The 27,957-nt window shown below is 41.7% G+C and overlaps 2 protein-coding genes across 9 annotated transcripts in view; one reads left to right on the top strand and one right to left on the bottom strand.

The window, feature by feature from the left end:
* UTP4 (UTP4 small subunit processome component) overlaps positions 1–24,156 on the bottom strand; it is a 32,192-nt gene extending 8,036 nt beyond the window's left edge. Inside the window, exons 1-12 of the mRNA XM_008702411.2 lie at positions 24,080–24,156; positions 22,748–22,908; positions 19,491–19,682; positions 18,362–18,446; positions 16,603–16,692; positions 12,977–13,188; positions 6,432–6,603; positions 6,229–6,320; positions 4,905–5,001; positions 4,080–4,144; positions 1,895–2,017; positions 1,127–1,283 (exon numbers count right to left, since the gene is read on the bottom strand). Coding sequence (XP_008700633.1) covers positions 1,127–1,283; positions 1,895–2,017; positions 4,080–4,144; positions 4,905–5,001; positions 6,229–6,320; positions 6,432–6,603; positions 12,977–13,188; positions 16,603–16,692; positions 18,362–18,446; positions 19,491–19,682; positions 22,748–22,906 — 1,444 coding nt within the window. The 5' untranslated portion in view covers positions 22,907–22,908; positions 24,080–24,156. The remainder of the gene's footprint in view (positions 1–1,126; positions 1,284–1,894; positions 2,018–4,079; positions 4,145–4,904; positions 5,002–6,228; positions 6,321–6,431; positions 6,604–12,976; positions 13,189–16,602; positions 16,693–18,361; positions 18,447–19,490; positions 19,683–22,747; positions 22,909–24,079) is intronic.
* The window catches only part of CHTF8 (chromosome transmission fidelity factor 8), a 73,006-nt gene continuing 69,133 nt past the window's right edge, over positions 24,085–27,957 (top strand). For 6 of the 8 annotated variants that reach the window (XM_040633510.1, XM_040633516.1, XM_040633512.1 and 3 more), the window contains exons 1-2: positions 24,085–24,270; positions 27,311–27,389. In XM_040633510.1, coding sequence (XP_040489444.1) covers positions 24,086–24,270; positions 27,311–27,389 — 264 coding nt within the window. In that variant the 5' untranslated portion in view covers position 24,085. Of the gene's footprint in view, positions 24,271–27,310; positions 27,390–27,957 lie in introns of those variants that run through there. The other 2 variants (XM_040633515.1, XM_008702413.2) reach the window with 2 other exon arrangements.

The following is a 27,957-nucleotide window of genomic DNA, read 5'->3' as shown; positions in this document are numbered from 1 at the left end:
ATGACAAGTAATGCAACTGCATGTATAAGTTCATCTTAAATAAAAGCAACTGGGGCAGGGGTGGGGGTGGGCGTGCCTGGGTGGCACAGTCGATTAAGCACCTGACTTAGGCTCAGGTCAAGACCTGAGTCCTGGGATCCAGCCGTGTTGGGCTCCGTAATCAACAGGGAGTCTGTCTGTCCCTCTCCCTGCTTGCACTTTGTCTCTCTCTCTCTCTCTCTCAAATAAATAAATAAATAAAATCTAAAAAACAAAAAACAAAACCAAGAAAACAATCAGCAGGGGCACTTGGGGGGTACAGTCAGTTAAGCCTCCAACTCTTGCTTTTGACTCAGGCCATGATCTCAGGGTGGTGAGATGGACCCCACGCCGGGCTCTGCACTCTGCACAGTCAACCTGAGATTCTCTCTCCCTCTCCTGCTTGTGCTCTCTCTACTCTCTCAAATAAATAATAAAATAAATCTTTATTTAAAAAAAATAAAATAAAAATAATAAAATAATAATAATAATAAATAAAATAAGGGGTGCCTCGGTGGCTCAGTTGATTAAGCTAGTCTGCCTTTGGCTCAGGTCATGATCCCCGGGGGCCTGGGATCAAGTCCTGCACTGGGCTCCCTGTTCAACAGGAAGCCTGCTTCTCCCTCTCCCTCTGCCTGCTGCTCCCCCTGCTTGTGCAAATAAGTAAATAAAATCTTTAAAAAAATAAAATAAAAACAACCATCAGAAAAATTAACATGTCCAAAAAATACCTATATACAAACACATATCAGAAATACACAAAAATATTAATGGTAGTTATTTCTGGGTGTCAGGATTACAGATGATTTTAATTTTCTTCTTGCTCTGCTAACGAAACTCTAAGAAGGGTGATGAAACTTCGGGCCCCAAATAAGGAATCAAAAACCCAGTGAGAAAAGAGTAGGTGTAAGGAACATTTCAGATCTCATCAAGCGTTTTCACTTGCCAGATATCTCCTCCTACTTTAAATTGCAAACATGTGAGTATTTGCAGGGTGGAGAAGAGCATTAGGGAACCCCAACAATGAATGAGGTTTAAAAGGGGAAAAAAAAAAAAGGTACATCAGAGACTAACAACTCTCTCCCTTGGCCAGTTACCAAGGTCCCACCTGACTGAGGCTGGAAAGTATGCAGGTGCTTGAAGCTTCCTTCCATCAGTCGAATGACATGTAGAGACCCTTGATTTGAGGCCACAAAGAGCTTTGTTGAATCTTCAGAAAACAAAATCTGAAGGGCAGAGCGAAGGAACGCTGGCATTTTGGAAACCTTGGGGTGAACCAGTAAGAGAGAAAAGTGAGACCTAGAACCCATCAAAAATAATCATAGCCAGACTGAAACGACCTTAATGCTTCCTGTTTCTAAGGAAGCCAACTGACCAGGACCTAGAACACTGAGAGCCTACTGTAAACTATCCATCCCCGCTTTCATCTCATCAAAAGCCTAAACTTTACTGTGACTTGCTGGCATTTCCCTACTCCTCCAAAAATATAATCAATTCAAAATGGAAATAAAAGGGGCGCCTGGGTGGCTCAGTTGTTAAGCGTCTGCCTTCGGCTCAGGTCATGATCCCAGGGTCCAGGGATCGAGCCCCACATCGGGCTCCCTGCTCAGCGGGAAGCCTGCTTCTCCCTCTCCCACTCCCCCTGCTTGTGTTCCTTCTCTCGCTCTCTCTCTGTCAAATAAATAAATAAAATCTTAAAAAAAACAAAAACAAAAACAACAAAATGGAAATAAAAGACTGTGTTATAACAGCTGCCTCCAAATAGCTTCTCACTGAGCAAAGATTCATATCCAGTACATTCCATTTCACACACAAAAATCACATACTTATGAAATTTCTTATTGTTCAACCAGACATTGGGTTATCTATCACTTACCCTTTGGAGGCTTATGTTGTCACGTTCATAATTCAACCGATAAAGAAAAAAACGAGAAGTTGTAGAATAGGCTATCCAACTTCCACAAGGGGAGATACAGCTGCAAATAATGTTCTCGGGACCCTGGGAATATTAGGAATCAGGATGAATAAACAGAAAAACTTCCTATGATAAGGTTCACTGTGACATGAATCTTCAAGCTACTGCCACTCTGGACATAACCACAAATACCTACACATAATCCTGACACTCATATGCTGTGTATCACTATGTTTCTTTCAGAGGTACAGCACCTAAATGATGTGGCTTGATTTGGAAAACCAAGAACAGAGGCCTATGAATACTATGAACTTATCTCAGCCCTTCGTGTATTTTAAAGACACTTCATACTAAACGCTAACTTTAGAAACCTGAGAGAAAAGCATTTAAGCTCCATAAAGCTTTGGAGGCCAGGTGACTTGGAAAACTGATTTTCTGGGTTTTGTTTGTCTTGTCTATGAAACCTGCCTTAAATTTCTAAGAAGTAGTAAACAAAAAAAAAATCTGCAAAACAAAGGAAAAGTTTAACGTAACATTTATGTAATTCAAAAAACTCACAAAATATCTAAATATATGTACATATGTATGGACACACACATATTCTACCACACAGAAAAAGATTTGGAAAGAGCTACAGTAAATCAATTAACAATAATTATTCCAGGAGAACAGACCTGAATTAAAGAGGTAGTCAAGAATATAAACCCTAAATATTGTTTAAATTCTTTCCAGTAAGACTGTATTCACAAATATTTGTGTAATTAAAATAAAGACATTTAGGGGTGCCTAGGTGGCTGAGTCAGAACAGCATGTCACTCTTGACCTCGGGGTTGTGAGGTCAAGGCTCACGGTGGGTGTAGAGATTAATAAAAAAAAGTAAAAACTTAAAAATAAAAAACAGGGCGCCTGGGTGGCTCAGTTGGTTAAGTGTCTGCCTTCGGCTCAGGTCGGGCTCCCAGGGTCCTGGGATGGAGCCCCACGTCTGGCTCTCTGCTCAGCCAGGAGTCTGTTTCTCGCGCTCCCTCTGCTCCTTCCCCTGCTCATGCTCTCTCTCAAATAAATAAATAAAATCTTAAAAAAAAAAAAGATATTTAAAAGGAAGTTACAAAGCAGTTTGCATAGTATGTATTTTCATCATCGTAGAAAGAAAAGATATACACATGCACACCAGCATGGAAATTTTTTCTGGAAGGGTATACGAGAAACTATTGGCAGTGATTATCTGTGAAGAGTGGGACCGGGATTTGGGGTAAGAAGGAGGCTCCTTTTTCACTGCATGCTTTTAAACTATTTTATTTTTTTATTATTATTATTTTAAAATTATTATTATTATTATTATTTTAGAGTGCATGCAGGAGGTGGGGGGCAGGGAGGGAAGTAACAGAGAGAGAGAATCTCGAGCAGACTCTATACTCAGTGCGGAGCCTGACATGGTGCCCTCACGTGATCTCACAACCCTGACATCATGACTTGAGTCGAAAGCAATTGACTGAGCTGCCTGTACCATTTTAATTTTATAAAAATATGCAATTTATTTACATAATAATACCAAAAGAAAGAAAAACAATTTCCTATATTCACTCATCCAATAAATTCCGAATGCCTAACTTTATAATCACAGTAAACCTAGTCCTGTTGACACAGTACTTCATTTAAATCATGTAAGATTTTACAGAGTTTGGGACGCCTGCATGACTCGGTTGGTTAAGCGTCTGCCTTTGGCTCAAGTCCCACATCAGGCTCCCTGTTCAGCAGGGAGTCTGCTCACGATTCTCTCTTGCTGTCTCTCCCCTGCTCATGCTCTCTCACACACTCTCTCTCTCTCAAGTAAATAAAAACTTTTTGTTGTTTTTTTTGTTTTTTCTTTTTAAAGATTTTTATTTATTTGAGAGAGAAAGCATGAGTATGTGGCAGGGACAGAGGGAGGAAGCAGGAAGCCCGACCTGGGGCTTGATCCCAGGACCTGGAGATCATGACTCAAGCCGAACCGAAGGCAGGTGCTTTAACCAACGGAGCCACCCAGGCACGCCTCAAGTAAATAAAAAGTTTTACAAAATTTGTGATACCAACCAAGTAACCCTCAAAATTCAGAATAAGAAAAATGTTCTGGATTTCAGAGCCTGAACACACAGTTAAACTTCCTTACCTTTGTCTTGAGGTGCAGCAAATGATCTGCGTTCTTAGAAAGTGGAAGGGTATCCCCATTCTTTCCTGGAACGAGAAATTTCCCTGAGGTTTTCCTTCTCAAAGTAAGATTATTTGTACATTTTTCTTTTTACTAAAAAGAGTAGTTCCTGAGTAGAATGGAATCTCCACCCCTGGGAAATCAGAAAAATGTCTGACTTAGTAAACCCACAGTTTTCTGAGTTTGTATGAGGCAGAAAGCAGTGAGCACTTTCTTAGCTTCTATTTGGTGCCTTGGATATGGCCCATGGTATATCATCAACTCTCTGAAGCTACAACCTACAGCCAGGCATGCAGGTGGGTGCAAGTGGGGTTTGTGTGACCTCGACTTCAACTTCATCTGCTCATTTTGGAGCCTAAAGCAAAACCTCTCATCTACTATAAAACAACAGAGCCCAAACGCTTCCTGAACACATTGTATAAAAGGCCACTAGGCTGTCATCCCAGTAAAATCCATGTGACCTTCTCTTTCATGCAGGGCTATCACTACCCAACATGAAATCTTGGGTTTTCAGCAGCCTGCTCTAATCCCAGTCAAGGCAGAGCAAACTGTAATTCTACAACCCTTACCTCCACTACACCTTGCAGTGTACCTTACAGAATCATCAACTTTTAACATATGATCCAGTATCCTGCTAACGACTCTAACACTCTGAAGAACCCCTTTGCTCTGAAGACACAAGAAAAATCTACTTCCATTTTTCCACAATCAGAATTTCAACTGCAATTCTAACGTCTTGCTTCTCTCTCAGGTTTTCTTATTGGAAAAGACTTTCTCCCATTGTACCTGTTGCAACTGTAGATCCCAGTCGCCAAACTTCCAAGTGATGAGCAAACTGGAAAAGGAGGAGCTGCCTCTTTTTTGAACAGGAAATGAGACGTCGCTGTATCCAAGAATTGAAAAGTGATAAATAAGCCAAGGTATTCTATTGCCTCAGTACAATACAGTAGCAACAACCTAGCACATTTTTTACTTTCAAAATCCATGTACTTCATTAAAATTTCCTAAGTACTACCATATGCCAGCACTGTCCTAGGATCTAAGAACATAATTGTAAATAAAAACATAGCTACTGGCCTCAAGCTTGTAGTCTAAAAGGGTTGACAAAAAATTCAACAGGCAACCGCACTAGGTGTGTTAAGAATTTTAACAGGGCTAACCATAGTATGTAATGACAAAAAGTAGAAAAGATATCCAACCTAGCCTTTTGGGGGTAAAGACCGGAGCCCTGATGAGGCTCGTTAGTAAAAACTAGTCAGGCAAAAAAGGTAGGGCAGGATGTCCCAAGCAGAGTGATGGCATGTAAAATAGCTCCACGTTAATAAGAGAGCATTAGAGGGGATACAGTCTTTCCGCACACTGAACTGGGCGGGGGTAGGGATGAGGTGCGGCAAGGGTTTGACAGAAGTGAGAGAAGATGCTGAAGGACCAGGGCCAGACCAAGACAGGCTTCCTAGGCCTTGCTGAGGAATTAGGTCTTTATCCTGAAGGCAACAGGGACCACCAAAGGCTTTTAAGCATGGAGTGATGAGCAAAGTTGTTTTTTTTGAGTGGATCAATAGAGAAAAGGCTGAAATGACACAAATGTAAATAAAAGGAGATCATTTAACAAGTGAATCCAGATGAGAAAAGACACTGATTCAAACTAGGATAATGGAAGTGGAGACAAAGAGAAATGACTGGATTCACAAGACAATGAGGAGGTGGACTCAGTAAGGTTTACTGGTTGAATGGAATACAGAGGCAGGTAGCGGTGAGAAGAGTTTCTAGCTTGGGAAGATGTCCTTAAATTTACCTATGAAGGAACACTGGAAGCCTGGATTTTCCTGCTCCCACCCAGAATAAAGAGTCCAGCCTTAAAAACAAATAAACTACCCATAAGCCACGACTATCTGGAAAAGGGAATAATCTTCCCAGAAAGTGAATTAGGAGTGCTACTGTAAATTTCTTGGTTCCTGTAAATGTCTTTGTGAGAGGCTTACCTCAAAAACAGAAGGAAGATCGAAGAAAGTAGGTAATGACACAAGTCCTATAGATTTGCCCAGGAAGTGTGAGCTGTACTCAGTCTTATAGGATAGAGGGACAGTAGGGGCTAAGGGGTGATACTTACATGGGGAAAAGTGATTTTTCGGAGAGCAGCATCATAATTCTTAACCTCCACCTTCTCCATGAGAGGACGAATGACTAAATGGGTGTCAGTGCCTAGCACAGGAGGGGCGAGGGTGGGGAGAGAAGGCATCAGAATTAGAAAACGTCCCTGGACGGGGTAAAGAAGGTGGGTAAAGAAGCAGCCTAGCAGAGAGTGCCACCTACCTCCAGATATGAGTGCTGTCGGGCTGTGGGCCACGGCTCGAACGTCATGTGTATGATGCTGGAATGGCTTTGTCCGCACCCACTGCTTCTCACTGCTGTTGGAAGTCACAGAGACCAGCTGAAAATGGAATACTGTCCCCTCGGCTGTGCCCACCACGAAACTGTCTTCTTGCTGAGAAATTAAATCATTAGGGAGGTACATTTAAGCAAAACAGGGCCCAATTTGAAAAATATTCCCTGAGGTTTTCTGTCTGCACAGCTTAGGGGAAAACCTACGCCCAAAACTGAAAGGTAAGTTATGGGGTCTTTTTCAGAAGCTGACAATTCCATCAGAGGAACAGGCTCACAGGTAATAATGTGCCCCCTACTGACAAAATTAACAATATGTACCTCACACTGTTACAGTGCTTTCAAATACACAAACTAGACCCCATTAGAAAAGCAACAAAAAAGATCACCTAGCAGTAAATTTCAATTAATAATAATAAAAACATATCCTCAAAAGATCTGGAAACAGGGACTCAGATATATGAGTATACAATGTTCATAGGAGCATTATTCACAAAAGCCAAAAGATGGAAACCCAAATGTACATCAAAGATCAATGAATAACCACAACACAGTGTGTGTGTATAAAATGAAATACTATTCAGCCTTAAAAAGGGATGAAATTGTGATAATGGTATAATGTGGAGGAATTTTGAAAACATTATGTTAAGGAAAATAACCCAGACACAAAAGGACAAATGTTACATGATTCCACTTATATGGGGTACCTAGCACAGCAAATTCATAGGGACAGAGAGTAGAATAAAAGTTACAAGGGGCTGGGAGAAATAAGGTGTTATTGTTTAACCAGTAAAATTTCTGTGCAATGAGAAAGTGGATAGACGTAATGGTTGCACAACACTGTGAAAGTACTTAATGCCACTGAAATTAAAAATGGTTAAAATGCGGGGCGCCTGGGTGGCAGAGCGGTTAAGCGTCTGCCTTCGGCTCGGGGCGTGATCCCGGCGTTATGGGATTGAGCCCCCCATCAGGCTCCTCTGCTATGAGCCTGCTTCTTCCTCTCCCACTCCCCCTGCTTGTGTTCCCTCTCTCGCTGGCTATCTCTATCTCTGTCAAATAAATAAATAAATAAAATCTTTTAAAAAAAAAATGGTTAAAATGCGGATGCCTGAGTGGCTCAGTCGATTAAACGTCCAACTCCTGATTCTAGATCAGGTCATGATCTCAGAGTGGTGGGATTAAGGCCTGAGAGTGCTCTATGCTCAGCTCGAAGTCAACTTCCTCTCCCTATTCCTCTGTCCCCCTCTCTCCCGCACACACACACACAACACACAGGTATGTGCATGCACACATGCTCTCCCTCTCTCAAAAATAAAATAAATAAATCTTCAAACAAACAAAAAGGTTAAAATGGCAAATTTTATGTTACGTACGTTTTACCACAATAAAACAAGTTTGTTTTTCTTTTAAAGTAAAGTCAGGGTGGCTATGTGGCTCAGTCAGTTAAGCTTCTAACTCTTGATCTCAGCTCAGGTCTTGATCTCAGGGTCAAGAGTTCAAGCCCCTCACTGGGCTCCAAAAACAAAATCAAACAAAAAACCCCCAGTAAACTACTAGGAATGTGGGAGGAAAAAAATCGCACAACTGTAGTCAAAAGAATGAAGTTTAGAAAACTCTGAAATTCACTGCCTTCTTTTAAGGATGGAGAGACAGTGGGCGGAGGGGGGAAGCGGCCTGGTCAGTATCACACAAAGACCCACGTTCCCTGATCCTCGGTTTAAGGCTCTCTCTTACCAGTATGTTGAGCACTGTGAACTTCTCTTAGTTTTAAAAGATCTTGGTATATCTGGGGCACCTGGGTGGCTCAGTTGGTTGAGTGTCTGACTCTCAATTTCAGCTCAGGTCATGATCTCAGGATCCTGGGATTGAGCCCCATGTTGAGCTCTGCGCTCAGGAGAGAGTCTGCTTGAGGACTCTCTCTCCCTTTTCCTTTGCCCTCCACCCTCCCCACCCTGCGCAGGCACACTCTCTCTCATGTAAATAGTCTTTTATAAACAAACAAATGGTCTTGGCGTGTCTAAAACTTTTAAAAATTCCTTTATATTCTCAAAACCGTTCTCATTTTCATTCTGGCTTTTAAAAATACATATAACTTTGAGCAGGGGGGACAAAAAAGACAGGATGGATGTTTGATAAGGTAGTAAGAAAAGCCAGGACCCTGGATCAGCAGTTAAATGATCAAACATATGAAGATTAGGTCAGGCAGTTAAGAGAAATGAGATGTCTAAACATGTATGAACATGTAACTGCCACCAAATACACAATTACTACGCTAAGAACTAGAGATGAGTAATTTGCAAGGTTAAGTATCATTTGCCCTATCAGGAGAAACTGTGAATGACTTTGAAATGAGCATAAAAAGTATCCTTGTCTAGTGAGCCCTGTGACTGTCTCAGAGCTACTTTACAACTCAGTAAACTGTAGTAGAGTGATGCAAAAGAATTTCGCCTGGTGGAATGCAGCTACTAATTGCCTTATGGACGCTGAGTCTTGCAAGAATTTGTAAGCAAATTCATTTCAGAATTCCCGATGACCTTATAGAACTGTGTTTGTTAAATTGTCCTTTGAACTACTTATAATATCTTACTGGTTTCCTCATTAGTTAATGAGTTACAGAAAACCTCTGACATTTCCATTTCATGTTTGTATGAGTCATGACTTTATCTTTTTTTCCCCCCTAATCATTATTTAATAGCTCTTTATACAGGTAAAGAAACTGGAACTTCAAAAGCCTTTGCTCTGGGCACACCACACCACCTCAACCTTGTGCCCGTTCTCTCTGAGGTAACTTGCAGGCACATGATGGTGAGAAGGAAGGAAAGCCTATCTGAAAGACAGCATGTAAGGTAGCTCAGACCAGCCTCTCCCTCACCTCCTCTAACAATACTATTTGAAAACCATTAACCCAAGGAAAAGTGGAGATATTGAGCAGCTTAGGAATTGAAAGATTGCCCCCCAGCTCCAACTAAACAGTTCATTTATGGGACGCCTGGGTGACTCAGTCAGTTACGCGTCTGCCTTCGGCTCAGGTCATGATCCCAGGGTCCTGGAATTGAGTACAGAACTGGGCTCCTTGCTCAGTGGGCAGCCTGCTTCTCCCTTTGCCTGCTGCTCCCCCTCCTTGTACTCTAGCTCTCTCTCTAGCAAATAAAGAAAATATTTAAAAACAAATAAAAAAAAATATTAACAGTTCATTTACCAAAGGGGGGGGGCGTTTGCACAAAATCCTATCAACAGAGAGGGACTAAGAAGGCAACACTTACTCCAGATCATCTTTTCCTGAGGTGGAATCATGAAAGAAATGAAAAGGAAATGAAAGAAAAGGGTTCTCTTAGGGTGTAGAGGGAACAACGCAAGGGGAAAGCTGACCTGGAAAGGGAGAGGGGAAAGTGTCCTAATTTAATCACAGAGTGACTGTTTCACACAGAAAAACAATCTGAAGACTGACCTCTAAATGAAAGCAAATGTTCCCTACAACTCCCTGCAGGAATCAGTACTCGCCTACTTGATAAGGGTGAAAGACATCTAAGAAGATCAAAGGACTGGGTATTTGCCACCATTCACACTTCAGTCAATGAAAATCCATTAAAAAGTATCTAAAAATAATTATGCTGTTCTGGCAAGAGAGTGTAGTGGAGAAAAGCCTTGATATTAGGATCAATTTCAAAAGAGATGTGAAAATAATGCCAATACCACACTCACTGTGCCAGTTACTACACTTAGCACTTCACATGCGCTACCCATTTAATCCTTCCCAGACTCTAGAAGTATGTATTACTAGCACCATGTTTTCACAGAAGAAACTGAGGTTTAGAAAGAAATAGCCTGTCCAAGGAAGATGAGTAGCTATTAAGTGCTACAGCTGGGATTCAAACCCAAGTCTGCCCTAGTCCAGAGTCTGTGATAAGCATTTTGAGGGCTGGAATTTATACAATTACATTCTTTCCCTTAAAAAAACCAACCAACCAAACAAAAAAACCACATAGTTCCCTGACTCTCAGGCACACATTTGCCCACATTTAAACATCTCTGAAATCAGGTTATCTTATAGCTATCAACCTGCATGTGTGTGACATCTTCAGGTAAGGAGCAAACATCAAAATCTGGGGGGGGGGGGCTGACTGGCTCAGTCGGCAGAGCACGCAACTCTTGATCTCAGGATCATGAGTTCAAGCCCCACACTGGGTGTGGAGCCTACTTAAAAACACCAAACAACAACAACAAATTCAAAACAAATAAACACAACTTGCAGAACAGTTGTCAAAAGCTGGGAAGAAAATCTTGGGACTATAGTGGAGCATCATGGATGGCTGGGAGGGATGACCAAGTTAAAAAGTGAATTAGAGTCCATCTGTGCATGTGAAAAAGTTTTAGGAATACCTTACCTTATTTCGCTTATACTTTCCTTGTTATAAATGCACAAGTGATATAACAAAAATGTAGGCTTAAGTCTCAAGGACCTCTTCAATAGGTAAAATATAAATACCACGCTTAAAAATAACACTATAGAGGGGCCTGAGTGGCTCAGTCGGTTAAGCATCTGCCTTTGGCTCATGTCATGGTCTCAGGGTCCTGGGATCGAGCCCCATGTTGGGTTCCCAGCTCTGCGAGGAGTCTGCTTCTCCCTCTTCCTCTGCTCGTGCTCTCTCTCTCTCAAATAAATAAATCTTTTTTTTTTTTTTAGAAGATTTTATTTATTTTTCAGAGAGACAGCACAAAGAGGGGGAGCAGCAGGGAGAGGGAGAAGCAGGCTCCCCACTGAGCAGGGAGCATGATGCAGGGCTCAATCCCAGGACCCTTGGATCATGACCTGAGCCGAAGGCAGATGCTTAACCAACTGAGCCACTCAGGCATCCCACTAAATAAAATCTTTTAAAGAATAAAATAAAAAAACATGATGTCAGTTTGTATATAAGATATAACTTTTACACGAAAAAAAAAGCACTCTCATAGTTTAATAGGCAGGTTTTCTTCTTTCCCATGATAACAAAATTATGGCATGTCTTGCAATCATTTGTATCTAAGATTCAATACAATACAGTAATTATAGGCACATGGTAGAAAAATGATCAGACAGTATAAAATAGCATACAGTACAAACTAAGCCTTCCTCCTGCCTGCCACAACTTTCCTCTCTAAAAATTACCATTAGCGTTTTTAATCTTCTCAAATATTGTAAATATATAAATTAGCAACACTATATATACAGCAACACTATATATACAGAGACTATTAAACATGTAAGTATCTGATACAAAATCTGCCTCTCCTTTTCTTTTCTTTTTTTTAAGATTTTATTTATTTATTTGACAGAGAGAGAGAGAGAGAACAAGCAGGGAAGTGGCAGGCAGAGGGAGGAGAAGCAGGCTCCCTGCCGAGCAGGGAGCCCAATACAGCCCTCAATCCCAGGACCCTAAGATCATGACCTGAGAGAAGGCAGATGCTTAACCAACTGAGCCACTCAGGCACTCCTGCCTCTCCTTTTCAAAACTCTATTTTAAAAGGAAAATTTCTTGGGGTGCCCAGGTGGCTAAGTTGGTTAAGCGTCTAACCGGCTCAGGTCATGACCTTGGGGTCCTGGAATTGGCCCTGCCTGGGGGCCCCGCACTCAGTGGGGAGTCTGCTTCTTCTCCTCTCTCTCCCTCTGCCCCTCCCCGCCTCAGGCTCTCTCCCTCTCAAATAAATAAATAACATCTTAAAAAAAAAAAAAAAAAAAAGGAAAATTTCTCCTACTCATTTCAATGTGGTCTTCATTATAGTTAATGTGACATCTAAATGTTTCACAGAACTTTAATACCCATCAAATTGTTCTCACGGAAAACCTGTTAAGTGGGACAGAAACAACTTACAGGCAAGAAAAACAAGCATGAGTGATCTCTACACTAGATACTACGTGTCCACACTTAAGATAGCAAACAAGTCTCAAACTAAAAGACAAAGAATAAAGGATCTAGTCAGCGATCTCAAAGTCACTTTCCACGCCACAATGCTAAAATACCCAAAGGTTTCTAATTAAGAATTCATGTTACCAAAAGGGAAGAGGCACACTTGTTCAACACAAGTCTGCTAAAGTCGCATTTAAATAGGAGAAATTTAATTTTTTCAAAATTACTATAAAATTATTTCCTAATTTCCCAAGACAGGAAGCAAGAGAAGAGTTACAACGAGAAAAATAGCCCTTCTCAAGATTCTACTAGGGTACTTGTGGCCTATCTAAATCAGACTGGATTAACCGGGGGTGGGGAGTGTCTGAAGAAAACTTCTCTGCTAACTAATATTCTAAATATTCTCTAACTAGTTGTTAGGAGAATAAGAGTGTTCAAAGAAATTATGTGGGTTTCAGATACATTCTCCTAAACTCATCTTCCTCCATAAAATTTTGAGGATTAGGGAACACTGTGCCACATCACTGACATGGCCTTCTCTACTCATCCCCCAGGTTGTACAGAACTGCTCAAAACAGGGACCATACTCACATCAGATACCGCAATGGACTGCACATCAGCATTTGCAATGAGATGGTTCTTCACAAGTGTCCCAGTAGCTGAGTCCCAGAACTGCACCTTCCCAGCAGAGTCCACACTTATGACAGTGCCGTCAGACAAGAAGGCCACACCCCATATGATACACTTCCGCTTAGACACACCCATATACTGCCTATCCACCAGCATCTTATGAACAGCACTCCCTGAAAAATAAGAAAAGCCCAAATTTGAATGGTATTTAACTTCTTTTGTCTTCAAACCCGCCTGTGGTAGGCATCTGTTAAGTTAGCTGCCTGAGCACAGACCACAAACAGCCAGTAAATAGTAGTTACGGTGAACTCAGTCTCACAACACAAAAATGGTTACCTAAAGACTGTGGGGGAGAAGGGGGAAGGGTGGTTGGAGACAGAAATTTTGGAGGGGAGGGGAGGAGGTGAAACTGAAAGGAGACATTTGAGACTTCACTTAAAACTACCTAATAGCAACACGTGTTACACTTGGCTCTTCTCTAAAACCCCACAGGAAAGGGAGAGAAGACAACAGTTGACAAAATGTTGGGAATGAAAAAGGAAACATGGAGTAGTAACTGACATAGCAGAGCCCTGAAACTAAGTCCCAAGTCAACAGTGGGGAAAACCAAGAAGCCACTGATTTATACCATGAAATCCTCAGAAGACTCAGGAACTGTGGTGACCCCAAAAACTCTGGAAAAAGAAGTGAAAGTGGAACTAAAAGGAGAAATCGGTTGAAAATATGTTTAAGAAACTTACAGATCCTTCAGATAACTATCCCCTAACTAAAAAGCCAGGCAACTCCCAAACTTCACCCCAAACAAGAATAGAGACCCATTTTCTGAAGAGAGAGGTCAGGCACAAGTGACAATGGGATTACTATATGAAAAATAGATAAGGTGAAAATTTATTAACTGAAAGTTGAGGACACCAGCTTTCTTCTCAGAATACTGATGACCAGGCTTATCATCAACAGGCAGGAGAATAAAACACATTTCTGGGAAATATGACCAGCATAAGAAAAAAGATCTAAAAAGCCAATGTCTTTGGAGATTCCCCGAACTGAGACTCCAGCCAGATCATTCTTCAGTGAAGCCCATGAGCAAAAAGCTCTACTCGTGTGGTAAGGAAAGTAATCACGAGACATGTGAGCAAAGCCTGAATATGAAAGGCAGAGGCCAGAGAGACTACCAGAAAAAAATAAATACCAGGAAGAAAACAGAGCCAGAGTAAAAAATACCTGACAAATATTATCCTTAATAACCTTAGAAAGAGAAGTCCATATATAATGAAACAAAAAAACGCTACAAAAAGGAATACTCAGGAAACAAGAAAGAACTTTGGAAATGGCAGAAATGAAAAATTCAGTAACAGAATTTACAGATAAAGACAAGGGGTGCCTAGCAGGCTCAGTTGATGGAGCATGTGACTCTTAATCTCGGGGGTTTTGAGTTGAAGCCCCACTGGGTGTCACCAATTGCTTAAAAATAAAATCTAGGGGCACCTGAGTGGCTCAGCCGCTTAAGCGGCTGCCTTCAGCTCAGGTCATGATCCCAGGGTCCTGGGATGGAGCCCTACATCAGGCTCCCTGCTCAGCGGGGAGCCTGCTTCTCCCTCTCCCTCTGCTGCTCCTTCTGCTTGTGCTCTCCTGTTCATGCTCTCTCACTCATGCCCTCTCAAATAAATAAATAAAATCTTTAAAAGTAGTAATAATAAAATAAAATCTAAATAAATAAGAAAATAAAAGAAAGATAAATTCCCAGGAAGCAGAAAAAGTCAAAGATATGAAAAATAAGAAGGGGGAAAAAGATAAGGATATTAGAAGAGCCAATATCCAAATAGTAAAATCTCAGAAAGAAAATGAAGAGAAACTCCTTTACCAAATAACTTAAGAATTTTCTCCAGAGCTGAGGGGCACCTCAGTGGTGCGGTCAGTTAAGCATCTGACTCTTGGCTTCGGCTCGGGTCCTAGGATTGAGCCCTGTATCAAGTTCTGTACTCAAGGCGGAGTCGACTTGGGACCCTCTCTTCCTCTCCCTCTGCCCCTCTCCACTGCCCTCGCTCTCTAAAAAAATAAATAAATCTCTTAAAAAAACGGGGAGGGGGTGGCTCCCCTGGGTGGCTCATTTGGTCAAGTGTCTGCCTTTGGCTCAGGTCATGATTCCAAGGTCCTGGGAATGAGGCCTGTGTCAGCTCCATGCTCAGTGGGGAGGCTGCTTCTCCCTCTCCCTCTGCCTGCTGCTCCCCCTGCTTGTGCTCTCTGTCAAATAAATAAATAAAATCTTAAAAAAAAGAAGAAAAAAAAATTTCCCCCAGAACTGAAAACTGGGCTTTTGATTAGATTATCTACCAAGTGTCTAATACGACTGATGTTAATAGATCCACACATCAAGAAACCTAATTATTACACTTCAGAACAGTAAGGATAGGATCCTAAAAACTCCTTGGAAAAACAAAAAACCTATACAAAAGATCTTCTCCCAGAATGGCATCAGAGTCTATAATAATACTGAAGGCTTAAGACAATGGAGCCATGACTTCAAAATTCTAAGGAAAAATAATTTCTGACTTAGAATTCTCATGAACGCCTTCTCATGATCCATCAAACAAAGGAATAAACCAGGAAAGTGATTGGAAACAGGGGATTCTACCTGAAAGAGAAGCAAAGGAGATCCATGGAATGACTGAGAAATCAGGGTTCAAGACCTACAGAGGTACCGCAGGCCCAGAACTAGACTGGAGGTCAGAAGGCTCTGGGGAGAGAATCATTCAAGAAGATAAAAGTGGTAGAAAGAAAACCAGATATATCTGAACCTAACTTATACAACTGCAAGAATTTGAGGATGAATCAGTGACCACTAATATATACACACATATGTGTGTGTATGCATGTATGTATGTATATACGATTAATTGTGGAGATAAACATCAAAGAAATTAGCTAAGAGTTACAGATGGTTGCCTTTGAGGAGTGAGAGAAGGGATATAGGGGGACTCCGGCTTCTAAAAAGCCTCAAGGAGTTCTTTGACTATGCACATATAACAGATAACAATAAAAAATTTGCTTAAGCATGGAGGAAAAAGAAAATGAGACAAACCCGACCAGTTTTACTTCCCATCTTAGATGGGCATAGAGATGGGCCCACCTAACAAGTTGAACTCTGTCTTATCACTGAAGGATTCCATAAGCCAATTCTGCAGGCCAGGAACAGAGAAAGTATATGGTTCCCTACCTTTCTGATCTCATGTCTCACCAATTATGCTACCAAGATCTTATGTTCCTCAAAGAGAGACACCTACTTTTACCAAGATCTAGTATATATAAATAGGTATTCTAATTATTCATTTATAGTAAATGTCATATTGCTCAAGGATAAATACTTATTAGATAAAACATACGTATCTCATCGAATTACTAGGATTCCCCCAAAAGCAGCAGCAGCAATCCAAGAAAGGAGTGAAATTCATGGCTAACATCTCAGAAGGTTAATGAGAGGTTAGGCCCTGAAGGTCACTGAAAGCATAAAGGCTCAAGCTTTTGGAAACCACCAATGTGAATCTGACAAACAAGACCCACAGCCCAAATGAACTTAGAAAAACAGTCACCTGATTTGACATCAAACACACTAATGTAGTCTATGGAGCCAGCTGCAACGTGGGTACCAGAGGGATGCCAGCTGAGACTCAGGATGCGACCTTGCGAGTTGTACAACAAAAAAGAAAGGAACATACACATAAATATACAGTAAGAGGAAACTGAGTTCTCCTTTGACAATTACCTACAGGGCTAGTGTTCTATAATCTTCGCTCTCATCTACTGCACTCTGGTGAAGAACTGTTTTATCACACATGAGGAACTCTACCCTGGCATCCATAATGAAGTATTTAATATTACTTTAATAATGTAGAACTGGTCGATAGGAGTGTAAAGAAACACAACTTCTTGTGGGTGATCTATTAGTAACCTAACAAAATTTAAATGTGCATATTTGGCTCAGCAATTAAACTGGGAATTAATCAAGGAGAAATATTTGCAGGAGTGTTCAAAAATATGTATACTGGAATATGCATTGCTGCCCTGATTATATTAGTAAAAAAAAAATTCATATCATCAATACGACTTTGGTTAAAATAAATTATGGAACACCATAAACTGGAATGCCATGCAGACTGGCATGATTGACATGGAAGGATATCTGTGATATACCAAGTGAAAAAACAAGCATTCCGGTGTATTTGTTTTTATGAATATACAAAAATGCCTAGAAGATTACTTCCAAAATGTTGCTTACGGAGAAAAGATACTTATTTTCTCTTTCACACTTGGTTAGACACACAAATTTTGAAAAAGCATCATATCATCTTTGTAATTAAAAAAGAACACCCAAGGGGCACCTGGGTGGCTCAGCTGGTTGAGTGTCAGACTCTTGATTTTTGGCTCAGGTCATGATCTCAGGGTCATGAAATCAAGCCCTGTGTGAGGCTCCATGATCAGCAAGGAATCTGCTTGAGTTCTCTCTCTCCCCTTCCCTCTGCCCCTCCCTCTGTTTGTGAGCTCTAATAAATAAATTAAAAAAAAAAAAAAGGAACACCCAAGCCTGGCTGGCTCAGTTGGTGGAGCATGCAATTCCTGATCTCAGGGTTGTAAGTTTGAGCCCCGTGATAGATGTGGAGATCACTTAAAAATAAAATCCAAATAAATAAATAAATAAACAAAAGGAATCTGACTAGCAGATAATAAATATTACTAATGGACACAGAATACAAGGGACAGGTACTATTTTCTAAAAGGGTCAGCAAGTTATAGCCCAAAGGACAAATCAGGCCCACCGTTTTCATAAATAAAGTTTTACCAAAGCAGAGTCATACCCATTGTTTAAGTATTATCTATGGCTACTGTTATGTGACAAGAGAGTTGACAGAGTGTATGGTCTGCAAAACCTAAAATATTTACTACCTTTACAGAAAAAGTTTGCCAACCCCTGCTACAGAAGTGAATGTCAACTGGTCCAGGTGGAACGTGGGCAACTGTTTAAAAATTCTAGTTTTAACACTTTATGCACAACGTTAAACCTTCAAAAAGAAAATAAGTGAGAACTAACAAAGTGACTTACACAGAAACACTAGCTTTCCTATTTTGGATTTCTAGTTTTCTATAATACTAAAGTAGGCAACCACAACTATGCTACAGGATAAAGAAAGTCTGAGTGAGGGATGGCTTCGGGCACATACCCTATACTCAGATAAAGTCAGCATGTAGATAAAACATTATTTGGACACATGGGAAAACAGCCTATCCCCAGTGGCACAGAAACATTAACTTCTTGTTAAGGTTACTCACTGTCCCACCAAAAATGACCCTTACTTTTCTGCCGATCAAAATTTCTTTCAAACTGGATTTTTTCTGGGGTGATTTGAAATAGCTTCACAGATCCGTCTTCACAGCCAACCTATTAGAGAAAGAGAAATAAAACATGGAGAGGACAAGCATTTTGTATAACTAAATATATGTTTTTACAAATATAAACATGTCTTCCCTAAAGCTGTCATTTGCTGTGAAAGAGAAAAATACTATGTGAGAGAAGAAAAAACTTACTGGTACCAAGAAACTGACAGTGTATTCTTGGCAGCCTTCATGTCCTAGCTAGAAAACAGGCTAATAAGTGGCCCAATTTCTGTATAGGACATGGAACAGAAGTAGGACTTCACGGCACATATCTTCTAGAGACCCATGGCCTACATAAAATACCCATTAACTATACAACCATGTCAAGATGTTGTAAAAATTAGTGCCAATCAAACAAGAATCATAGACTTATCCCCGAAAATGAAATATCTGGAAGCCCAAGTTTTAATGATAACAGTGTGTGTGTGGGGGGGTATCTTCTCAGTCTGCACTCAAACAATTTTTGAGAAACACTGTGGTAAAACACAGTTCCATAAGTTAACTTGTGGAAGTACCTCCCAGGACTTTTAACAGACGTTAGTATGTTGTGAATCTATGGAAGGATTTCATGTTAACATGCCATATTCTGAAATGATATTTACCATAAAATATAAATCACAAAACAAAAAATAGCCTCCACATCTCCCAATTCCAAAGTACAGTTTAAAAAATGCTGAACCAAACTAAGCCCCTCACTTCATAAATGAATAAATGAGGTCCAAAGGAGCAGCAGAAAGGATTCACAAGGACAAGTGATTTTTAATCCCCAATATCACCTCCAATCTTTTACTGGGGTTGCTGGAATCTACCTCAGATTGGAGTTACTACACGTCGTAATTTAACTTTACCCTCCTGTGAACATAGGAAGAAACTTTAAGTGAGCACAAGAGAAATCTTGCTTTAAATTACTAACAGTTGGGCCGTCTGGCTGGCTCAGTTGGTAGAGCGTGCGACTCTTGATCTCAGGGATGTGACTTCGAGCCCTAGGTTGGGTACAAGAGATTACTTAAAAATAAAATCTTTAAATTACCAATACTTGCTTACTGACCAAAAGCTGAGAACCATGGGGACTGACAGCCATACTCCAAATGGGTCCTCCAAAGGCATCCACAGCATACTTGATGTTTAATGCTTGTAAATCATACTCAATAATTTCTCCATTGAGTCCAGCACTAAAGAGTCGCTGTCCTTTAGCCCAACACAGAGCTTCTGTAGCCCGAGACTCATGACCTGGAAAAAACTACAGAAACACCATAACTTGTCAACCCACCATGAATTAATCAGCTAGCAGCACCGAGTAGTCACAGGCAACATGGTAAAAATTAAAACACTTACCTAGAAAAAACTAGTATGGGGTTTTGTTCTATCAGAAGATCATGTTTATTAAGATTTTCATTTTTTAGATCCAAATTTTAGTTACCTATACAGTTGGTTTTGTTTTTCTTTGTAGGACTTGTTTTGCAAAACCTTTTCAGTAGAATAAAGTTTGTATACAACTGTATCTGACATATCCAATTAAAAAAAAATGTAACTATCTTGGTTGGGTGATGGTTTCAAAGGTTTACGTAGGGCAAAGTTTCAATGTATAGACTTTATTTTTATTTATTTATTTATTTATTTTTTAAAGATTTTATTTATTTATTTGACAGAGAGAGACAGGCAGTGAGAGAGGGAACACAAGCCAGGGGAGTGGGAGAGGAAGAAGCGGCTCCTAGCGGAGGAGCCTGATGTGGGGCTTGATCCCAGAACGCCGGGATCACACCCTGAGCTGAAGGCAGATGCTTAATGACTGCGCCACCCAGGCGCCCCTAGACTTTATTTTTTTTAAGATTTTATTTATTTGAGAGATAGAGAGGGAGAGAGAGCACAAGCCGGGGGAGGAGGAGAGGGAGAGGGAGAAGCAGACTCCCCACTGAGCAGGGAGCCCAATGCAGGGCTCGATCTTGGGATTCCGGGATCATGACCTCAGCCAAGACAGATGCTTAACCAACTGAGCCACCCAGGCACCCCATGTATATACTTTAAATACATGCTATTTATAGTATCAATTTTACCATTAAAATAAAAATAAATAAATAAATGGGGGCGCCTGGCTGGCTCAGTCAGAAGAGCATGCGACTCTTGATCTCAGGGTCATGAGTTTGAGCCCCACATTGGGTGGGTGTAGAGGATACTAAATTTAAAAAAAAAAAGGGATCAACTTTTAAAATAAATAAAAAATTTAAAAACAATAACATAAACAATGTAGCTCAATCCAGTGAGATTTCTAAGTGCTTTCTTAACACTTAAAAAAATTTTCATACATATCAAGGCATTTTATTTTTACATCTGCTCCGCATGAAAGGGACTGAGTAAGTATAATTTTTCCTCTCTTAACTTGAAATGACACAAGTACTTGTAGGTTAAGCAGCTTCCCCAAAGTGCCAAAGTTAAGCGTGAAGAGTACATTTTAATTTTTGGAACACCTGGGTGGTTCAGTTGGTTAAGTGTCTGCCTTCAGCTTCGGTCATGATACCAGGGTTCTGGGATTGAGCCCCGCATTGCGTCGGGCTCCCTGGTTGGTAGGGAGTCTGCTTCTCCTGCTCCCTCTGCTAGTCCCCCCGCTTGTGCGCGCACGTACGCTCTCTCTCTCTCTAATACAAATTTTTTTTTTTAAAGAACATTTTAATTCTTATTCCTGGTCCATACTCTTATAACTCTAACAGATACAAATTTTTTTGCTCTGAGAATGATTAACAATAGTAGGGAAAGGACTATGGAGAAAGCAAAAGACTAGACTGAATTAATTACAGTTGAAAAAAGGAGAGATGAGAGAAAAAAATAAGAAATACTCAGTAAGGAATGGTAGAAATACTCATTAAACAAATATTAACTCACGACTGGCTCTGTACTAGGCACTTGCTAAATGCTGGGAATACGGTTATCAATATCAGTGACATGGTCCCTTCATAATATTTGAAGTTCAGTGGGGAAGAAAAACATTAAACAAACATACAAACTATTATATAATTTTAATTATCATAAATGACAAGAAATACCACAGAGTACAACAAACCTGTACCATAGCACGTTTTTCATAGTATAGAACATGACCCATTGGTGGTGAAGACCAATTTTTTAACTCTTTTGATTCTTCAGGGGTCAAATCAGTAAGCCATCCCTTTCCAGGACTCCTAAGCCCACACCATCAGAGTAAGCCAACTCTCCACTAAGATTCTATGTCTGTGCTTAGCTTTATCATAAAATTTACCTACTGGCTGGAAACTGTATAGTCATATTTTCCCCACTGGACATTGAGCTCCTTCAAGGGCCTCTGACTCTTGTCATAATGCCTAATACTTGCTACTCACTCATTTAGAAACAATTGCAGGGTGCCTAAATTCCAAGTACTAGGTTGCTGGGTACTGAATTCATTCATTTATCCATCTATCCATTCACAGGCATCCATTCAGTGCCTAGGACGCATAACACAATAAATGTGAAATGCATTATTTTGTTGCACCTGAAATCAGTAATCAGTGCCTTTGAAAAATATGCTGCTGTAACAGCCCTCTGCATACACCCAAATGGTATTTTCCTCTTTTACTCCCAAATGTAGGCATTTAAGTATACATTCTCTCGGACAGATGAACTTAGAAATCCATCTTCCTACCATCATATCATGGCACCAGAAAGTTTGATACTAAGATGTCTCATTGTTTTTTCTGAATTGACAATGAAATGGGTACTGACAACCCCAGCAGGAAATGCCTGCCACCTTACCAAAGTTGCAGTGGTGCAGAAACTGATATAAAGCAATAGTCTTGACAGCTTCCCTTTTTGTTGTGCCCAAAAGAACCAGCAAACCCCAGTTTCCAAATGACAGGGAGCCACCACAACTCCCAGATAGTATCTTTCTGACATTACACAGATCAAAACTGTGAGCTCAGGGGTGCCTGGGTGGCACAGCGGTTAAGCGTCTGCCTTTGGCTCAGGGCGTGATCCCGGCCTTATGGGATCGAGCCCCACATCAGGCTCTTCAGCTATGAGCCTGCTTCTTCCTCTCCCGCTCCCCCTGCTTGTGTTCCCTCTCTCGCTGGCTGTCTCTATCTCTGTCAAATAAATAAATAAAATCTTTAAAAAAAACAAAACAAAACTGTGAGCTCAGACAAGAGACTGCATATTTACTACACAAGTTACATAGTTCTAAATGACTCCAGAGTCACTTTCTTTTGATCTCTTTGAATACAGAAGACATACAAGATGTAGAATTGAACTTAAGAAAATTAACTCAGCAACACCGAATCAGGCTTCCAAATGACTTACTTTCTCCTGAAAGTAGTTTGCTGACAAGTTATAAATTTCCACAGTGCCATCTGTTCGAGAAACAGCCAATCTGTTTGACTGGTTATTGTAAGCCACGCAGCGGATCCCTGATGGAACATAATTAAAGAAGCGTACTCGATGGACCTTAAATTCACCCATTCCTGAAGGGGGGAAAAAGAGTTATTATTGTTAAATGTTAACAGCAGTATGTCACATATATTGTTTCTTATTATTGTTAATAGCAGCATGTCACATATATTATTTCTTACTATCACTGTCCTGGATGGAAGAGTCCAACTGTATCTCACTGAGGTTCACTTCTAAATATCTAACCAATGATGCTTTCACACCCCAGGCAAGAATCTATGAAACCATCTCCAGAAGCACAGGATGCTTCAGCTAAAAACGAAAAGATCAACATATAGAGCATACCCCAGACTCCCAACAATCCTGCCAATCACCCGGAAGAAAGTACTCTTTGAAAGACGGGTAACATGAGACTAAACGTGACCTCGTTCTCTAATTGGGAGTGTGCACCTAAAGGAAGGGAGGCACATGGTGCTGACCAGTTGTATTCGAGGCAGAAACTAAGGTACTCCTTTATATTTTGTGTATGAGGTTTCTTGGGGGGGGGGGTGAAGAAGAGAGTAAACACCACTAACACTGTCAAGAAGAAATACAGCCTAAAACAGTCTTTCAAAGTCGGATCCGCAGAACTCCTGCATCAAAATCATCTGCAAAAATAGTTTTTAAAAACGCAGGATTCTGGGTTCTACTCCACAGCTTCAGTGGAGAATTCCAATCTCTCGGATGGGGGGAGAATTGGAGTGGGGGGGGGAAGACTAGGAATCTGCATTTTAGCGAACACGTCTCCCTAACTTTATAGCACGCTAAGTTTCCAAATTACAGACTCAAGCTAAGGTAGTGCAGTGAGGCTGATGGGGCAGGCAGAACCAAGAGCTCCTCAAGGGAAGGAAGCCACGGGACTTAATCCGGCATCTGTCAACTATCCCCTCCCCACCGCCGCAAACATACACACTCGGAGAAGACAGGGACCGATTCTGGCTTGCCCCCTCACCCGTCTTCCTTCAAGGCTAGGAACCCGCGGGCAGGTCAGGCGCGTTCGGCCCGGCCCGGCCCGGCTAAGAGGGCGTCTGAAGCGCGCGCTAGAACTCCGCCGCCCCTTCCCTCTCCGGGAATCTACGGAGTAGCCCCCACCAGGCCTCGGCACATGGGGAACGGCGAGCTCCACCGGCGTCGGCCTAGGGCAGGCCGCACCCCCTCAGATTTCTTTCTCTCCCGCCAGCTTCCCATACCCCCTCCCCAACTCACCTACTGATGGGGGCTCCCCACTCTCTGCCGCGGCCCCACGTGCGCGCGCGCTCGCCTGCTCTGCCCCGGAAGTGCTTGCAGCTCAAGGCCGGAAGTGCGCAGGCAGTGCTCGCGGCGGCGGCGACGGCGGCGGGAGGTTCGGTTGTCGCCCGTTGGCCGCGCGGCGCCGCGTTCGGCGGCCGCCATTGCAGGTCAGGCCGCGGGCGGGGGGCGCGGGAGGCCGCGGGGAGCGAGGGCTGAGCCGGGGATGGGGGCGAGGGTGCGAGGGAGAGGGAAGCTAGGGAGCTGGGGCCGGGTGGGGCGCTCGGCTCGGGGAGAAGAATGGCGAGCCGAGGGGCGGGGAGCGGCGGGCGGGGGAGGGGCGGTCGGGAAGGGGGAGGGGAGCGAGGAGAGCCTCGCAGAGGTGGGGGAGAACCCAGAGGGGCCCTTGGGGTGGGAGGGCCAGGAATTGTGGGGGAAGGGAGCGGTGTATAGACGGAAGGCGGAGGGAAGGAAGGGAGCGAGCGGGGCGGAGCGAGAGAAGGGCGGAAAGGGTGGCCGAGCGCGGGCGGAGGACGGAGAAGGGGGCGGCGCGGGCCGGAACCTCGAGGTACGTGCGGGAAGGGGCTCTTCCCCGGGTGGGGAGGGAGTCCAGCACGCGAGGCTTACGGGAGCGGAGTAGAACTGGAACCCAGAAAGTAGCGGGAATATCAGAAAGGGAACTTGGTTGGGGGGTTGGGGGTGTAGAACGATGAGGTTTGTTCGAGGGGACATTTTAAGTCGCGGGGGGAAGCTGCTGGGAGAGATAATTGGGAGGGTGGTTAGAAGGAAGAGTAATCCAGGTTCTTTTGTGGGCGGAGTGAGAGACTAAAGAGTGGGGTGGGTTCGGGTCCTGGAGGAGCTAAGTACTTAAGATTGAGGAGGGAACAGGGAACGATTTGAGAATGAGGGTGGTAGAAGAAAACGTTTAAAGAGTAATCTTCAGGAGGAGGGTGGGCGGTTTGAGGGGTGTGGAGGAATGCAATTTAAAGAATAGTTTCCTTGGGAGGTAGGAGAAAGGGTTAAATAGATTGGTAGGAGGTCCCAGGGAAAGTCTGGGGGAGAATTGGAGGGGGTTGGGGAAGAGAGGGGAAGCGGATCGAGAAGTCCCAGAAAGTGGGCGGGACTAGACATAGGAAGTGTTTGTAGCTCCCAACTGAAGGGATGGGAGGGGGCCGGGGGAGAGGTTGGAGAAGATGGGGGTCGGTGGAAGGAGAATCCGGGATTATGTGAGACCTCAAGCAGGGCTAGAAAGGAGGGGTTTTGGGGAGGATGGGGGTCATAGCAGTAAGAGGAGGAAGGATTGAGATGGGGCTGCAGAGTAGCAGAAGATGGAGAAAACTGGAGTAACTCAGATCGACTGAAGCCATCTTTTCCACCCATTGTCTGCAAATACCAGTAATTGATTCCCCCCATCATGGGAATCCTAAAATGTGATGGGAAAGTACCACGTGTATGCATAGTATCCACACATGTTTTTGAACACACTCTTCACTAATGAAAAGTTTGGAAGCATTCATTTCCACCTACCCTCCATAGCCCCTTTTTGGAGGGGAGCAAGCTTCTCATTTGGAAACAGAATTTTAGTGCTTAATGACATAAGCCTGTCAGGAGACAAGATTTTCCCTTTGAAACTTAGACCATCCCCTTCAGTCACAAACCACAATAACACTGCTAATAAAAATAATCTGATTCATTTGTATATGAAAACTTCCTGAATTGTTTATTTGATGGAAAGGCACATAGAAAAATAGTCATCTTTAGAGAAAAGAGAAAAAACCTTTCAGAACTTAATTCTTGAAGCAGTTCCGTGAACCTTGACTGTCCCATTTGAATTTTTCTCCCTTTATGTAAACTTGGTTTTATTCTGATAACCTGCTTTTGTAGGAAGGTTTGGTCCACTATAAACATTAAAATAATTATACAGTATAGCATTTAGACATTCTGTTGAACATTTACTAAGACAATGCCACGTTCCCTACCAGTAGTAAGTAGTTTGACCCTAAAGGCTTACCATGTTTTAGGCACTGTGCTGAGGACTTTCCATTCATAACCTCATTAAATTTTCACAACAACCCTTTGGGATAGGTTCTTTTTTATGCCCAATTTATTGGTGGGGAAACTGAAACCTAAAAGGTTAGATTATTAATCCCAAGTCACACATAGGCTAAGGTGACAGAATCTAGGTCTGACGACTTGAGTCCTCACTGCAATCCTAAACAACCGTTCCTGGGACTGAATAAAAGCTCAGTAAATGCTAAGCGTTCGTCTAGCAGTTTGAAAACATTTTTTTGTCAAGTGTTTAATTTTTTTAATAAAAAATGCATTTTTTATACTAAGAATTGTAAAGTTAAAGCCTTTATTCCCTATCTTAAATACAAAGTGAAAGGTTGTAATGAAATTTTATAAAATACCACTTAGCTCTAGTAAAACTTAATTATTTTTAATCACCATTGAGTCCCCTTGTTTGGGTAAAAGCTGTATATGTTCTGTTTAATTGGATCCATACCACACTTCTGCCCCATTATATTTTGGGGACAGTTACCATTATGAGGATCATTGCTCATTCATTCTGTTGTAAGACATTAGTAATCTTTTAACAGTTTAACATTTAAAAATTCAGAAAGCAAATTATAAGACTTCAATTTTGTTGAAGATTAAAATGAATCAGTGACAATGTCCTCTGTTCTTTTGGCTTATGCTTAGTTTTGAATCTTGGAGTTGACATGGAATAGATCTCTAGAGATTTCAAAAATCTAAATCTCATCAACTGAATATGATGAAAAGACTTGTTTTTGACTGCCTACCCCAGAGATGTAATAGGTACTTTGGCTAGTAGTTGTGTAGGTTACTTGCCATTTTGTAGAAATGAGAAAGGCTGATCTTTGTAAAGCAATCAGAAGTTATACAGAAGTACTGTATTTGAGGTGCTGTAGGAGAGGACTCCTGGAGAGGCCATAATGTGGAGGGGTTGAGGTTCACATCTCACTTAGTAGCTATGTGACCAGTTACTTAACCTTAGTTTCTCTAAGCATGTTTCCTTATCTGTAAAATGGGAATAAGAGTGCTTACATTCTTAAAGGTTCTCACGATGAAACTAGAAAATCAGTGTCCACAAAAGCTTAACTATGGAAGAAATGAAGCTTTTTGTATTATGATGCTCTGCCTGGATTTTTCTTCTAAAATTGTGTTTGCACTCTGATTTTTTTTCAGGTTTTTTTTTCAGGTTTTTAATAATAACTTTAATAGTAAATTGAAAATAGAGGTAGAAGCCCAACGACAGTTAAATAAGGTATGTCCCAGATTGATACGGTTCCACCTCAGTGTTTTGAATTTTGGGTAGGGCTCTGTTGTGGCTCTGGATTGGTTTTGAGAATGCTGATTCTTTTGCCGTGCTGTAGTTTGTTCAGGGATCTTAAAGTTACCTGGACCACTGTCCTGAGAAGCAGTAGTGTGTTGACTTTACCCAGGACCTCCAGACTGGCTCCATGTCTTAAGACAGGATGATCTGGGGCAAGCCATTTCTACAAATTTTGAAGCCCCAGAAAAGACTTTTTTTTTTTTAAACAGGAAAATACCAAGAGTTAATTAGGATATATAAAGTACTTCAGAAAAAGTTTCCTTTAGAAAGCTAAACTTGACTAAGTTAGAAATATAACTTAGTTTATTTAGTGACGTGAAGGCCCAGAACAATTAAGCAGGAAAAAATTTCCTCATTTTTTGAGATATGGGGGTGAGAGGAGTTGAAATATTTCATTTCAGGGGAAAGAGGTTTGGGGATTTTTTTCCCCACTTTGCCATCGCTCCAGGTCCACACTAGTTGTGGCCTATGAGACTCCACTCTGAAGTACAGTGAATTA

This window comes from Ursus maritimus, unplaced genomic scaffold, assembly GCF_017311325.1.
Source record: "Ursus maritimus isolate PB19 unplaced genomic scaffold, ASM1731132v1 scaffold_19, whole genome shotgun sequence".
Taxonomy (NCBI): domain Eukaryota; kingdom Metazoa; phylum Chordata; class Mammalia; order Carnivora; family Ursidae; genus Ursus; species Ursus maritimus.
This window is presented reverse-complemented; position numbering and strand designations above follow the sequence as displayed.